Genomic DNA, 13,851 nt, shown 5'->3' on the forward strand with positions numbered 1-13,851 from the left:
GTTTTTTGGCTTTTATGAACAATACTATAGTATGTTTACATTTGGCAAGCTCTGTCAAAAAGAAAAATACAGTTGTCCTCCAAAGAGCGTAGCTGTTTAGCTCCATAATTAAAAAAAGAAAGAAGAATGTGAGGGTTAAATTTGAATACTTTCCAGGTAGTTTTCAGTAGCATGCTTTGGTGGAAGTCATGATTTTTAGGAAGCTAATTAGGGTTGTTGCATATTACATTCCTGCCTCTTCCCTCCCCCAACTTTGGTAGTCTTCATTACATTCCTGCCTGGGAAGGGTTCCCAGTGACCTGGGTTAGGCATTAAGATCATGGGAATCCAAGATTTTCCCATGTCTTCCAGCATGTTTGTTCACAAGAACAGGAAAACTTACTCCTTGCAGCAGGGGAATTTTAACCACTGTCAGTCACTGGGGAATCTTTCAGTGAGGGTCCTTTGAATACAAATGTGGTCAAGGAGAGGAGAGGTATCAGGTCTAAAGGCAGTGATGATACTGTAAGAACAGTAATGTATTTTATAGCACTCGAAATGCTTTCTCGTTTGTTTATGGGAAGTAGGTAGGTAGAAAGGTGGAGTGACTTGCCTTTGTCGTATGTATCTAGAAAATGCCAGAGACAGGTCTAGAATTCCGGACTTCTATGTTAGTTGGGATTGTTTTGGGCTATAAATGACAGAAAATGTGACTATAATGACTTATACAAAAAGTATTATTGTCTGGAGGTTAGGTGGTTGCTGATATTTGATCAGTGGTCAGGTCAGTGGCTCAGCAATGTCAGGTCCAGTGTTATTTACTTGGCCATCCACTTGTTTTCATGAGCTGCTATATCTCTAGCCATTGCATTTGCAAGAAGAAAGGTGAAGGAAGAGGGCAGGAACAAGGCTGTGGTTGTATGAGCAAAGTAAGTTTTCCTGCGAATCCCTCAGCAAATTCCTGCTTTGTTCTCATTGGCCAGAACTGTCCATGGCCATTCCAAGCCTGGAAGGTAGTGATCAAGGTGGTGACTTTCATTATAATGGTAGGTACTTCCTACTATTTAGATGATGCTCAAAGAAAAATATTTAATCATAGCTTAAGCTATATTAATTTCTAATTCTCTTTATACTTATAGCTTATGCAGTGTAATTTAAGTATTTTTAAAAGTTGAATGAAAGTTTATTTTTTGTTTTATTTATATTTTTTAAAAACATTTTTAAAAAAGATTTTATTTATTTATTTATTTGACAGAGACAGTGAGAGAGATCACAAGCAGGGGGAGCAGCAGAGAGAGAGGAAGAAGCAGGCTCTCCACTGAGCAGGGGGCCTGATATGGGGCTTGATCCCATGACCTTGGGATTATGACCTAAGCCAAAGGCAGATGCTTAGCCAACTGAGCCACCCAGGCACCCCTAAAACCTTTTTTTAAAGATTTTATCCCCCTCCCCTCCAGCAACACTCAGTTTGTTTCCTATGATTAAGGGTCTCTTGGGGCGCCTGGGTGGCTCAGTGGGTTAAGCTGCTGCGTTCGGCTCAGGTCATGATCTCAGGGTCCTGGGATTGAGTCCCACATCGGGCTCTCTGCTCAGCAGGGAGCCTGCTTCCCTTCCTCTCTCTCTGCCTGCCTCTCTGCCTACTTGTGATCTCTCTCTCTCTCTCTCTCTGTCAAATAAATAAATAAATAAATCTTTAAAAAAAAAAAGGGGGTTTCTTATGGTTTGTCTCCCTCTCTGGTTTCATCTTGTTTTATTTTTTCCTCTCTTCCCCTATGATCCTCTGTTGTTGTTGTTGCTGTTGTTATTTTTCCAAAGATTTTATTTATTTGACATAGAGAGACATCACAAGCAGGCAGAGCAGCAGGCAGAGGGAGAGGGGGAAGCAGGCTCCCTACTGAGCAGAGAGCCCAACATGGGACTTGATCCCAGGACCCTGAGATAATGACCTGAGCCAAAGGCAGAGGCTTTAACCCACTGATCCACCCACTCTGTTTTGTTTCTTAAATTCCACTTATTAGTGAAATCATATGATAATTATCTTTCTCTGATTGACTTATTTTGTTTAGCATGATGTAATTTAAATATTACATACCATCTTATTTATTGGGTGTGCCAGGACCTTAGCTCCTATCTAGATTTAAGTTCCTTTGTATCTGAGACTATATCTACTTTGTATGAGACAGAGTCTTATCCTTGGGTATTAGTGAGAAAGGAGCTCCAGTATCGTCAAGCCCGTATCTTCAGGCCCCTGGTGAGTGTATAGTAAGAGTGGACTGCTAAAAATAGCTTATTGAGTTAAATTGAACAATGAAAGTAGAAATAGGGGAAAGTGAAAAATTTAGAATGAGAATAATAAGGACTCTCTATTCAGGGCAAAAGACAATGGAGAGGGACGCCTGGGTGGCTCAGTTGGTTAAGCAGCTGCCTTCGGCTCAGGTCATGATCCCAGCGTCCTGGGATCGAGTCCCATAACGGGCTCCTTGCTCCGCAGGGAGCCTGCTTCTCCGTCTGACTCTGCCTTCCACTCTGTCTGCCTGTGCTCGCTCTCGCTCGCTCTCTCTGACAAATAAATAAAATCTTTAAAAAAAAAAAAAAGACAATGGAGAATGGATCTACTAGGAAATACATTACTATTATGCAGTTAAAGGCCTTATGTTAATATGCTTCTCTAATTCACAGGGTGAGAGGGCAGAATCAAATGTGGAAAGAACATTGTAAAGGAGTTAGGAGCCTCTGTTCTAGATCTACTTCTGCCATTATAAAACTGTGTGATATTGGGCAAGTCATTTCTCTCTTCAGCTTCCTCTTGTAGGATGGGAATAATAATTGCTGTTTTACAGGATTGTTGAAAGTATTAGAAATAATATGAATTTAGTACTTCATGGCACCTGGTACATATAATAAGTACCATTGGTAACTGTTTTTACCATGATTGTTAGTATTTCTGTCATGTGACCTTGAAAGAGCCTTTTTTGCTTTAATCCTTATCTATAAACTGCAAAAGTTAGGTGTTGTTTAAGATTCCTCCCAATTCCAAAATAATCGTATTTCTACCTAAGTACCTCAACTGGGGCATTGTTATAAAGGTGTCCGTGGAGTTCTGACTGCAATGAGTTAATAGGAGAGACCATGGGAAGATGAAGTTCTCTGGTATATAGATTGATATCATTAAGTAAACCAAGTATTTAGTAGAACAAATATTTCTGAGGCACTGAAGTACCTTCTGAATTGCCCCAGTCCACTGAGAGAAGCTAATGAAATATTGGCCAAACCACTGAGCAGTGAAGTTGGGTGTAACTAAGCTCACAATTTATCTCAGAGAATAGGGATGGTGGTATAATATAAAGAAAATGAGCACTGAGAGTTATTAGTGCCCAGAACTGGTGATGGTTTGGGGAACTGGCATACCTCTCTGGTAATACAAATAACTATTGCTCTTTAGAGGAACATTTCCACATAAATGAAGCCATTACATATTTTTTTTTTAAGGTTTTACTTGTTTATTTGAGAGAGAGAACAAGCTGGTGGGGGGTAGGTAAAGGATCTGAGGGAGAGGGAGAAACAGACTCCCTGCTGAGCAGGGAGCCTGATACAGGGCTCCATCCCAGGACCCTGGGACCATGACCTGAGCCTAAGACAAGACACTCAACTGACTGAGCCACCCAGGCACCCCAGATAGTCTTCTAGTAGTGTCTTTAAAGCGAAAATATTGGGAAATACCTAAAAATATGGGATAAGTAAATTACGGCACAGTCATCAATTGATAAAATACCCGTATGTATTGACATGAAAAACATTAAAAATATGTGAAGCAGATTCATATATATGTGTGTATATGTATAGAAAGAGAATGAGAGAGAGAGATAGGTTGAAATAGTGTGGCATTGTAGATTATTATTTTAATAAAAGGTGTTTTTGTGATCTAATTTCTTTAATGAGCATGCATTTTTATAATAAAATAAAAGCTTAAAGAAGATACTTAATAAATGTATATTCAAGGGGCACCTGGGTGGCTCAGTGGGTTAAAGCCTCTGCCTTTGGCTCGGGTCATGGTCTCAGGGTCCTGGGGTCGAGCCCCACGTCGGGGTCCTGGGGTTGAGCCCCACGTCGGCCTCTCTGCTTGACGGGGAGCCTGCTTCCTCCTTCTCTTTCTCTCTGCCTGCCTCTCTGCCTGCTTGTGATCTCTGTCAAATAAATAAAATCTTAAAAAAAAGTTTATAAATATAAATTCAAGTGATTACTGGTATCTACTTCTCTTCCAAGATACAGAATACTTTAAGTACATGTTGTTCCCTGGATGAAGACAAATGGCTCACTGAGTTTCATAGGGAAATTATTTGCCAATGAGTGTGCCCTTCAGGCTGTTTTTCACACTACTTTCAGATATTTTCTTAACCACAGAGGGCTAGAGTGGGGATTGACTTTAAACCCACACAGGTTTCTACAGGGCAGTGTAGAACTTTGTATATAGGAGTATGGATGGGACCCATCTTTGATCCTTTGATCTAATCGGCATGTGCCTTTTTTTTTTTTTTTTTTTAAAGATTTTATTTTTAGCAGTCTCTACACCCAATGTAGGGCGTGAACCTATAACCCCGAGATCAAGAGTCACATTCTCTACCTACTTAGACAGCCAGGCATCTCCTTTTATGTATTTCTTAAAGTTTTTCTTTTCATGCTCAGGAATAGTATTTTTATGAATATATTTCTAAGGAAAGAAAGCCTGTAGTTGGCAAAATGTATTGAGCTCTTACTATATATAAGATCCTGTTCTAAGTACCTTGATGGATGAGGTATATACAAGTGAGTAAAATCCATCCTTGTTCTCAGGAACTTACAGTCTTCTATGAGAGGCATTTGTATAGTTAACTAACATAAAATTGGATGGTAAACAAAGCACTATGGTTTTGGAGAGGCAACAGTTCGTATGATAGGTGAAGCGTGGGAAAGTTTGTAGAGAATTAAATTGAACTTTGAATGATGAGTAAGATTTTATCATTTATTTATTTAATATTTTTATGTATTTATGACAGAGATAGTGAGAGAAGGAACACAAGCAGGGGGAGCTAGATGGGGAGAAACAGGCTCCCTGTTGAGCAGGGGAGCCTGATATGGGGCTTAATCCCAGGACCCTGGGATCATGACCTGAGCCGAAGGCAGATGCTTACCGGCTGAGCTTCCCAGGTGCCCCGATGAGTAAGATTTTAGTTGGTAGGTATAAAATTTAATGGCGTGTTTTAGAAATTTAATTATTCAGGACAGAAATTGGATTATTCAGGGCTGAGAGAGAGAAAGAGAGTAAATTGAATATTGGAGAGGCTAGAAGTGAGAAAATGGTAGATTGAGGGAAAATAAAATAATTAATGTAAAACACCCAATATGGTGCTTGCCTGGCATGTTGTAGGTACTCATCAAACTTTGCCTCTTTCTAATTCCAACATATTTATCTCAAGGGGTGTCTTCAAGTTCCCAAAAAAGAAAAGTTGTCTTTGGGGTGCCTGACTGACCCCGTCAGTAGAGAATGCGACTTTTCGTCTTGGGATTTGAGCCTCACGTTGGGTGTAGACATTGCTAAAAAAACAAAACAAAAAAAACAACAAAAAAAACTTTAAAAAAGAAGAAAAAGAGGAGCGCCTGGGTGGCTCAGTGGGTTAAAACCTCTGCCTTCAGCTCAGGTGGTGATCCCAGGGTCCTGGGATCAAGCCCCACATCGGGCTTTCTGCTGAGCAGGGAGCCTGCTTCCCGACTCTCTCTGCCTGTCTCTCTGCCTACTTGTGATCTCTGTCAAATAAATAAATAAAATCTTTAAAAAAAAAAAGAAAAGAAAAAGAAGTTAACTTTTATTTATTTGCTTGTTTATTTATTTATTTGACAGAGATCACAAGTAGGCAGAGAGGCAGGCAGAGAGAGAGGGGTCAGGAAGCAAGCTCCCTGCTGAGCAGAGAGCCCAACAAGGGGCTGGATCTGAGGTCCCTGAGACCATGACCTGAGCCAAAGGCAGAGGCTTAACCCACTGAGCCACTCAGGTGCCCCAGAAGTTAACTTTTAGTTTGGTTTGCAAAGTTAGGCAACTTGTCCAGATCATTTTCAGAATTGCACATGTAGTAGTAAAGGCAAAGTACCTGCTGGGGAATCAGTGCCTTAGATTAATGTACAACTGAGTTTCTGAACCATTTCTTTCATTAGAAGGTGATCTGTTGAAAGAAGTGACACAAGTACTGGGGAAAATCTGCTCTTCGGTGCCAAGACAGGGGACAATGTCACAAGTTAAAACTTCCTATTCCTATGACGCTCCCACGGACTTCATCAATTTTACCTCTTTGAATGATGAGGAAGATACCCAAAACATAGATTCTTGGTTTGGTAAGTGTTGACTTTCTCTGGCCATTCTAAGGGTTAGTGGCTTGCTTTGTTCTGAGTACCTTTCAAAAATTAGAAGGAATTGCAAGAAAATAACTAAAATATAAATTCTTGTTTACACCAAGATACTTTATCATCCATGATATATGATAGAAATAATTGAAATGCCCAGTATTTTGGAAATGGACTGTCAGTACAAATTAATGTAATTTTGCAGTTAAGAATGTTAAGTGTTTAATCTTTAGGGATATATGGGAAAATCCAGATGAAACAAAGTTCAGTGAAACTCTAGCATTCAAAACATTCTGTCGCAATGGCAGCCACATAAAAACTTGCTCTACTATCATTGGGCACAGAATATAATATTATAGCTAGGATATTGACATTTATAGAATCTACCTATCTTACTCAGATTTCCTTAATTTCACTTGTATTCATATTCATTTATGTAGTAAGTTCTATGCAATTTTTTTTTTTAAGATTTTATTTATTTATTTATTTGACAGAGAGAGATCACAAGTAGGCAGAGAGGCCACAAGTAGGCAGAGAGGCAGGCAGAGAGAGAGGGGGAAGCAGGCTCCCTGCTGAGCAGAGAGCCTGATGCGGGACTCGATCCCAGGACCCTGAGATCATGACCTGAGCTGAAGGCAGCGGCTTAATCCACTGAGCCACCCAGGCGCCCCAGTTCTATGCAATTTTTAATCATCTGTGTAGGTTTGTGTATCTACTGCCACTGTCAAGATATTGAACAGTTCTAACCGATCTAATATCACAAGGATTCTTGTGTTACTTTTTTGCAACTGCAGTTACCGCCCTCTTACTTCGCTTTACCAATTCTTTTTTGGCTGGGGGGATTATGCTACTTAGAACCCAATCCCCAAGCAGATGGGATCACTTGATGTTGGATAATGTGATTTGACACAAACTCTGACACCAGTCCAACAATAAATAAAGATAAGGTTATATTTTCATATTACCCTGTAATAATATGGTGAGATAACTGATATGTCAGGTTAGTAGTTCCTAGAATCTCTTCGTTTTTCTCTTTCTCATGTCTTTATCCTCCATATTAAAAGAAAATCAGTATGTAATGGGAGAAAAAAATGATTCTCTTGCAGCTGCACTTATTACGTATAATGCAGTATCCAAATGTGATGGCACATACCATTCTTTTTAATAGTATGCCGGGGGGATCCTGAGAGGAGGAATCTGTTGAAAGTGGTGTTGAGGAAGGGTGGAGAAGAGGGCCAGCTACCCTATAGGGGTGTTCTCTGTGTCTCTCTGCTTTACTGAAACCCCAAGGAGAAGTCTGGGTTGTCTATTCCTTTATCTAAGTTTCTTTAAAAAAAAAAAAAAAAAGGAAATATTAGTACAAGACACTATCAAATATAATGTAGAAGAAAAATTAACCCTACTATTCTTTCAAAACCACTTTAGTTCTAATATATTATTTTCTAATTCTCTTCCAAATAATCGTATCTCTTTACATATTTGCAGTCAGGGTATGCATGCTCGGTGTTATTTGCTGGGCATCACCACATTCCTGAAGCTTCTGTCTGTTGATAGGCTTTTGGTAGAAGAGACGTTTCACTGCTTTGGGTTAACTTTTGGGCACAGCAGAACCTAAGATAAAATTCCTGAGAGAGCCTAGGTCTGTTCCATCCTTACACACCCACCTCTTGCCACTGTGGGTGAGGAACCTCAACTCAAATAGACCATAGTACTTCCCTTGTAAGCCCTGCAGATCTTAATAGCTACAGTTTTCTTTGAGAGGAACACGATGTATTAGGCCGGTTCATGCTTGTATGGTCCAAATGTGTATCAAGTAAAAGTAAGTAGCTATTCACAATGCAGAGTCTGCACTTCTTTTCTATGATACATTGTTCAATGTTGCCAGTGTTTTAGTGGTAGTTTTGATAGTTTTTACAGTCTCTATCTCTGACGTATAATGTGTATTCATTTCTTTTTGATCACTAGAGCTTTGTACTTGCCAAATGAATTACAAGTATACCAGTAGAAGGGTTTAGGCCCCATTTTAAAAAAATGTGCAGGGTACTGATTTATTTTACTTCCTTGCTGATTGTTTAAATGATGACACTCTTACCTTTTCACAGAGGAGAAGGCCAATTTGGAGAATAAGTTTCCTGGAAAGAATGGCATAGCAGGGCTTTTTCAGGGCAAAACCCCTCTGAGGAAGCCTAATCCTCAGCAAGCTATTGTCACGCCTTTGAGACCAGGTAAGAAAGATCATCTTAGAAAAAAGGTGCTTGGTAGAATGGTGAAACACTGTATTAAGAGCCAGAGGGATCTGGGGAATTACCTAAATGTTGTATCCTTTGGTTTATTATTGGTGAAGTGGGCTAATTCATTTCATGGTGAATGTGACACTAATGATGCACTATACTGTTTTGTTTTTTTTTTTTAATCTCTTAGAACTTAAGCTAACATTGACTTTTACTGCCAGATATATAACTCTTTTCTTTTTATGACAAGATTTAACCTAACCTGAGTCTGACTGGGAACAAAACAGCAGGAGAGAAGAACGTACTGTTTGCCATTGTACAAGGATTCTTTGAGTCATGCATCTGATTTTAAAAGATAATTGACATTTAGACTGGTGGTTACTAAGTCTGCAGAATATTGTCTGTTTGATCAGAACAAAAGAAGCATTTTTTAAAAGAACAAAAGCATTTTTAAAGAGATCATAAATACTTAAAAATTATTCTTTTTTTTGAAGTAATAGCTATATTTAGATATAATTCACCTGTACAAATTACCTAAAGTTACATTTCCGTGAGTTTTTTTTTCTTTTTAAGATTTTTTTTTTTTTTTTTTTTAATTTATTTGACAGAGATCACAAGTAGGCAGAGAGGCAGGCAGAAAGAGAGAGAGGAGGAAGCAGGCTATCCGCGGAGTGGACAGCCCGATGCGGGGCTTGATCCCAGGACCCTGGGATCATGACCTGAGCCGAAGGCAGAGGCTTTAACCCACGAGCCACCCAGGCTCCCCTACAAATTCAATTTCTTTTTTTTTTTTTTTTTAAAGATTTTATTTATTTGTCAGAGAGAGAGAGGGAGAGAGAGCGAGCACAGACATACAGAATGGCAGGCAGAGGCAGAGGGAGAAGCAGGCTCCCCGCCGAGCAAGGAGCCCAATGTGGGACTCGATCCCAGGACGCTGGAATCATGACCCGAGCCAAAGGCAGCCGCTCAATCAACTGAGCCACCCAGGCGTCCCCAAATTCAATTTCTTTAACAGATATAGGTTATCTCTTCTTGAGTGAGTGTTGGTAGTTTGTGTTTCTACTAGTTCCAAATTACTTGTTATTTAGAAGTATGTTTTTAAATTTCCAAATATATGGAGGGGGGATTGGTTCTAGAAATTGTCTCTGTTACTGATTTCTTGAGGGATTTAATTCCATTGTGGTTAATGAACATTACTTGTGTGACTTGAATCCTTTTAAGTGTTTTGTTTCATGGCCCAGAATATGGTCTGTCTTGGTAAATATTCTGTATGCACTTCAAAAGAATGTGTATTCTGCTGTCATTGAGTGGAGAGTTACATCAATGTCAATTTGGATCAAGCTGGTTGATAGTATTGCTCAAATCTTCTATTTCCTTATTGATCTTCTATCTAACTGTACTGTTATTGAAAATAGAGATAATGAAATCTTCAACTATACTGTTGAATTGTCTATTTCTCCCTTTAATTTTTTCAGTTTTTCCTTTATGTATCTGGGGCTTTGTTATTTTGTATATATATGTTTGCTATTGTTATTTCCTCCTGATGAGTTGACTGCAACATATTTTTGTTAATGAAGTTTTATTGAATACAGCCTTACACAATTGCTCATATGAGTTAGATTCTTACTGATTTTTTCTGTCAATTTGTTCCATAAATTAGAGGGAGAGATTGAAATTTCAGGCTATACTCATGGTTTTTTCTATTTCTTCTTCTATTTTTTGCTTTGTGTGTTTTGAAGGTCTCTTATTCAGTACATAAATATTTAGGTTGTTTTGGCATCTTGAGGAATTGATCATTTTATCATTTTGAAATGGTCATCTTTATCTCTGGTGATATTTTTTGCTCTGAAATCTGCATTGATGTTATATCCATTCCAGCTTTCTTTTGATTAGTGCTAGCATGATGTATCTCTATATTTTAAGTGCATTTTTATAGGCAACATATATTTATTTTTTAAAATTTTATTTTTAAGTAATCTCTGCACCTAATATGGAGCTTGAATTTATAACCCTGAGATCAAGAATCATATGTCTACTGACTGAGCCAGCCAGGTGCCCTATAAAAATTTTATATCAAATTTTTTACATTAATTTTAAAAAATTTAATAATCTCTGCTTTTAAATGGGGTAAGTGCCTCTATTGTAGCCTTGATATAATGCACTATCATTTTTTTGTTTGTTTGTTTCTTTTTCTCCCTTCCAGAAAAAAATTTCTTTAGAGAATGAGCCAAATGATTGTTTTCTGGAATAAATAATGCATGAAGTGTGTTTTCATAGCCTAACTTTTCTTCCATTTATTTGGTTAGGGTTTTTTCTTTTGTCAAGGCTCAGTTCATAAGCTATACCAGCAAATGCTATTTCTTCCCCTTTACTTGACTGTTCTTTTTCCTTATTATTTTTTTTTCTCTCCTTATTCTTATAGTACGTTTTTGTTTCTATTCCATTATGGCCATGGTAACATAAGAATATTTTATGATAAAGTAACTCCTTCCCCTTCATGCCCTTATCTCCCCTTTCTCAGATGCTATATCTTTTAACTTTCAGTGTTTTTAATTTCTGTAGGGGAGAAAAGCTGATGGGTATACCCATAATGCCAGATAATCTGATTGTATCAGCATTTAAAGACAGAGCTGCTTTTTTCTGAGTTGGTGACTTGGGCTGGCAGATAGGCCTTAGATCCTACATTTCTGCTTCAATCAAAGTAGATTTTATAAATTGGACTTCCGTATAAGATGTCACCGGAACTAATGGTTCCACTACTTAGAAGGGATACACACACACACACACACACACAAATAGATATGTATGTATCTACATGTCTCTCCAACGTTTTCCTTGGGATTCTGAGTACTGACTAGTTTTTGCTCTCCCACAGTTGACAATACTTATTACAAAGAGGCAGAAAAAGAAAATCTGGCGGAACAGTCCATTCCATCAAATGCTTGTTCTTTGGAAGTCAAGGGAACCACCTCAAAATATACTCCAGTGCAGCCTCAGAGGTAAGACTGTTTCAGGACTCAAAGTGGTGGTTATATTAATGATGTTCAAAGAATAATTATTGTCAGAATACCTACTATTCTAGACTATACTACCTACTATAATACCTACTATACTAGACTCTTTATATTACCTCATTTAATCTTCATAATGTTTATGAGTTGTAGATAAGTATCCTTAATTTATTGATAAACAAGTTAGAGGTACTAAGTTGCTTGAAGTTTGTATCAGAGCCAGAATTCAGACTGATCAGTTCATTTCCAGAGCCCTTGCTGTTTGCACCATCAATATGGATTGTAATTTACTTGTGTAAATTGTGTAAATATGGCAGATTTTTTTCCCGATTATAGGTTGTAAGTACATTTCATAAGGGCAAACATTATGTATTATTACTGTCCCTGACAGTGTCTGGCAGGAGCAGAAGGTGAATAAATACTTGAATGAATGAAAGGATGGGTGGATGGGTTAAGCTGCAGTCTTGACACTAGTGATCTAAAAACATTTCATGTCTTTGAATGTTGTATTTGTATCAGTATCCTTTTTTTTTTTTTTTTTTTAAAGAGAGGGAGTGAGTGTGGGGTGGGGGACAGAGAGAGAATCTTAAGCAGGCTCCAAGCCCAGCATGGAGACCGATGCGGAGCTCAGTCTCCCAACCCTCAGATCTGACCTGACCTGAAATCAGGAGTTGGATGCCCAACCACCTGAACCACCCAGACACCCCTATTGCTTTATACCTTGATGTTACCTAGAATATCCTCAAGGAAGAGGAATGGCAAATGATATTATTTATATATAGATAATATGTATGGTTGCTCAGAAGTGATGAAGTTACAGTTTGCAAAGCTTCATGTTGTAATAAGGATATTGCCTTTTGAGGATAGCATCATATAAGCTTATCCTAATCTTTTTTGATAAAGAAGCCCATTTTATTGTTTTTTTAATTTTATTATTTATTATTATTTTTAAAAAGATTTTATTTATTTATTTATTTGAGAGAAAGAGTATGTGAGTGGGGGAAGAGGTAGAGGGAGAGGATCTCAAGCAGACTCAGTGCTGAGTGTGGAGCCAGATGTGGGGCTTGATCTCACACCGTAAAATCATGATCTTCACCAAAATCAAGAGTCAGGTGCTTAATTGACTGAGTCTCCCAGGTGTCCCGAATAAAGAAGCCTGTTTTAATCAAAGAATTCTGTGAAATCTCAGTCAACCATAAATCACAAGAGATCTTAAGAGATTGCTACTGGGTGATTCTGTGGTTTCTGTTCAATGTTTAGGTTGTGAATGAGTCCTACAGAAAAGGGACCCAGTGTCTTATTAGAGATTTCTTCAGAATTCAGGAAAGTGTTAGTGTCTTCACTAGTGTATGATTTGTGTATGGTTGCTAAAATTATCTTTCATGACTGAATTCTGAATGCTTTTTGGAAGTGATGGTGTGACAGGAATCCAGCTACTCTCAGAGTTAGAAGACCTGAGTGGTTTTTGTTTTTGTTTTTTTTAAGATTTTATTTATTTGTCAGAGAGAGAGAGAATGAGAGGGAGCGAATGCTTAAGGAGGCAGAACGGCAGGTAGAGGTGGAGAGAGAAGCAGGCTCCCTGCCAAGCAAGGAGCCTGATGCGGGACTCAGTCCCAGGACCCTGGGATCATGACCTGAGCTGAGGGCAGTGGCTTAACCGACTGAGCCACCCAGGCGTCCCTGTTTTGTTTTGTTTTTAAGGCAGGTACCTCTACCACTCAAAATCTCAGTTTACTGAGAATAACCATATCCCTCAGTCTTCTTGTCAGAAAGGGCCAGATAAGATAGTATGTGACAGTACTTCGTAAATGATACCACATTATCAAAATGCATAATAAGAGGTAAAACATTAGTGCCGTTAATCTCAAATCTCAGATTTTTCTGACTCCAGAGTTGCCTAATCTGGAAAGACATGGCAGCTGGGATAGGAAGGTATAGACAGTCAGGCAAATTCCCTATTATTTTATTTTCACATGGTTTCAGTAGGCTAAAAGATCGCCAAAACTTCTTCAACACAGAATAGTTAAGAATCAATAAGGCCTTAGTGTGTCATAATAATTTTTCCATGAAGGGGTTGCTTTACCACAAATAAATGTTTTAATTTTGGTATCTCATCCCTTAGCCATTTCTCCCTAAAGACACCCAGCAATTCTTCTCTTGACTTTATAGTATCACTGTATGTTGAATTTAAGTAATGGTCTAAATGGTTCTGTATGGATGTGCTTTGTCTTTCTTTCTAGATTTTATGATTCTCAACC

The 13,851-nt window shown here is 38.4% G+C and overlaps 1 protein-coding gene across 5 annotated transcripts in view; it reads left to right on the plus strand.

Moving 5' to 3' along the window:
• The window catches only part of TPX2 (TPX2 microtubule nucleation factor), a 56,009-nt gene that overhangs the window by 10,776 nt on the left and 31,382 nt on the right, over nucleotides 1-13,851 (plus strand). For all 5 annotated transcript variants that reach the window (XM_059406746.1, XM_059406747.1, XM_059406745.1 and 2 more), the window contains exons 2-4: nucleotides 6,166-6,342; nucleotides 8,454-8,576; nucleotides 11,458-11,581. In XM_059406746.1, coding sequence (XP_059262729.1) covers nucleotides 6,237-6,342; nucleotides 8,454-8,576; nucleotides 11,458-11,581 — 353 coding nt within the window. In that variant the 5' untranslated portion in view covers nucleotides 6,166-6,236. The remainder of the gene's footprint in view (nucleotides 1-6,165; nucleotides 6,343-8,453; nucleotides 8,577-11,457; nucleotides 11,582-13,851) is intronic.

This window comes from Mustela nigripes, chromosome 7 (assembly GCF_022355385.1).
Source record: "Mustela nigripes isolate SB6536 chromosome 7, MUSNIG.SB6536, whole genome shotgun sequence".
NCBI classification, from domain to species: Eukaryota; Metazoa; Chordata; class Mammalia; order Carnivora; family Mustelidae; genus Mustela; species Mustela nigripes.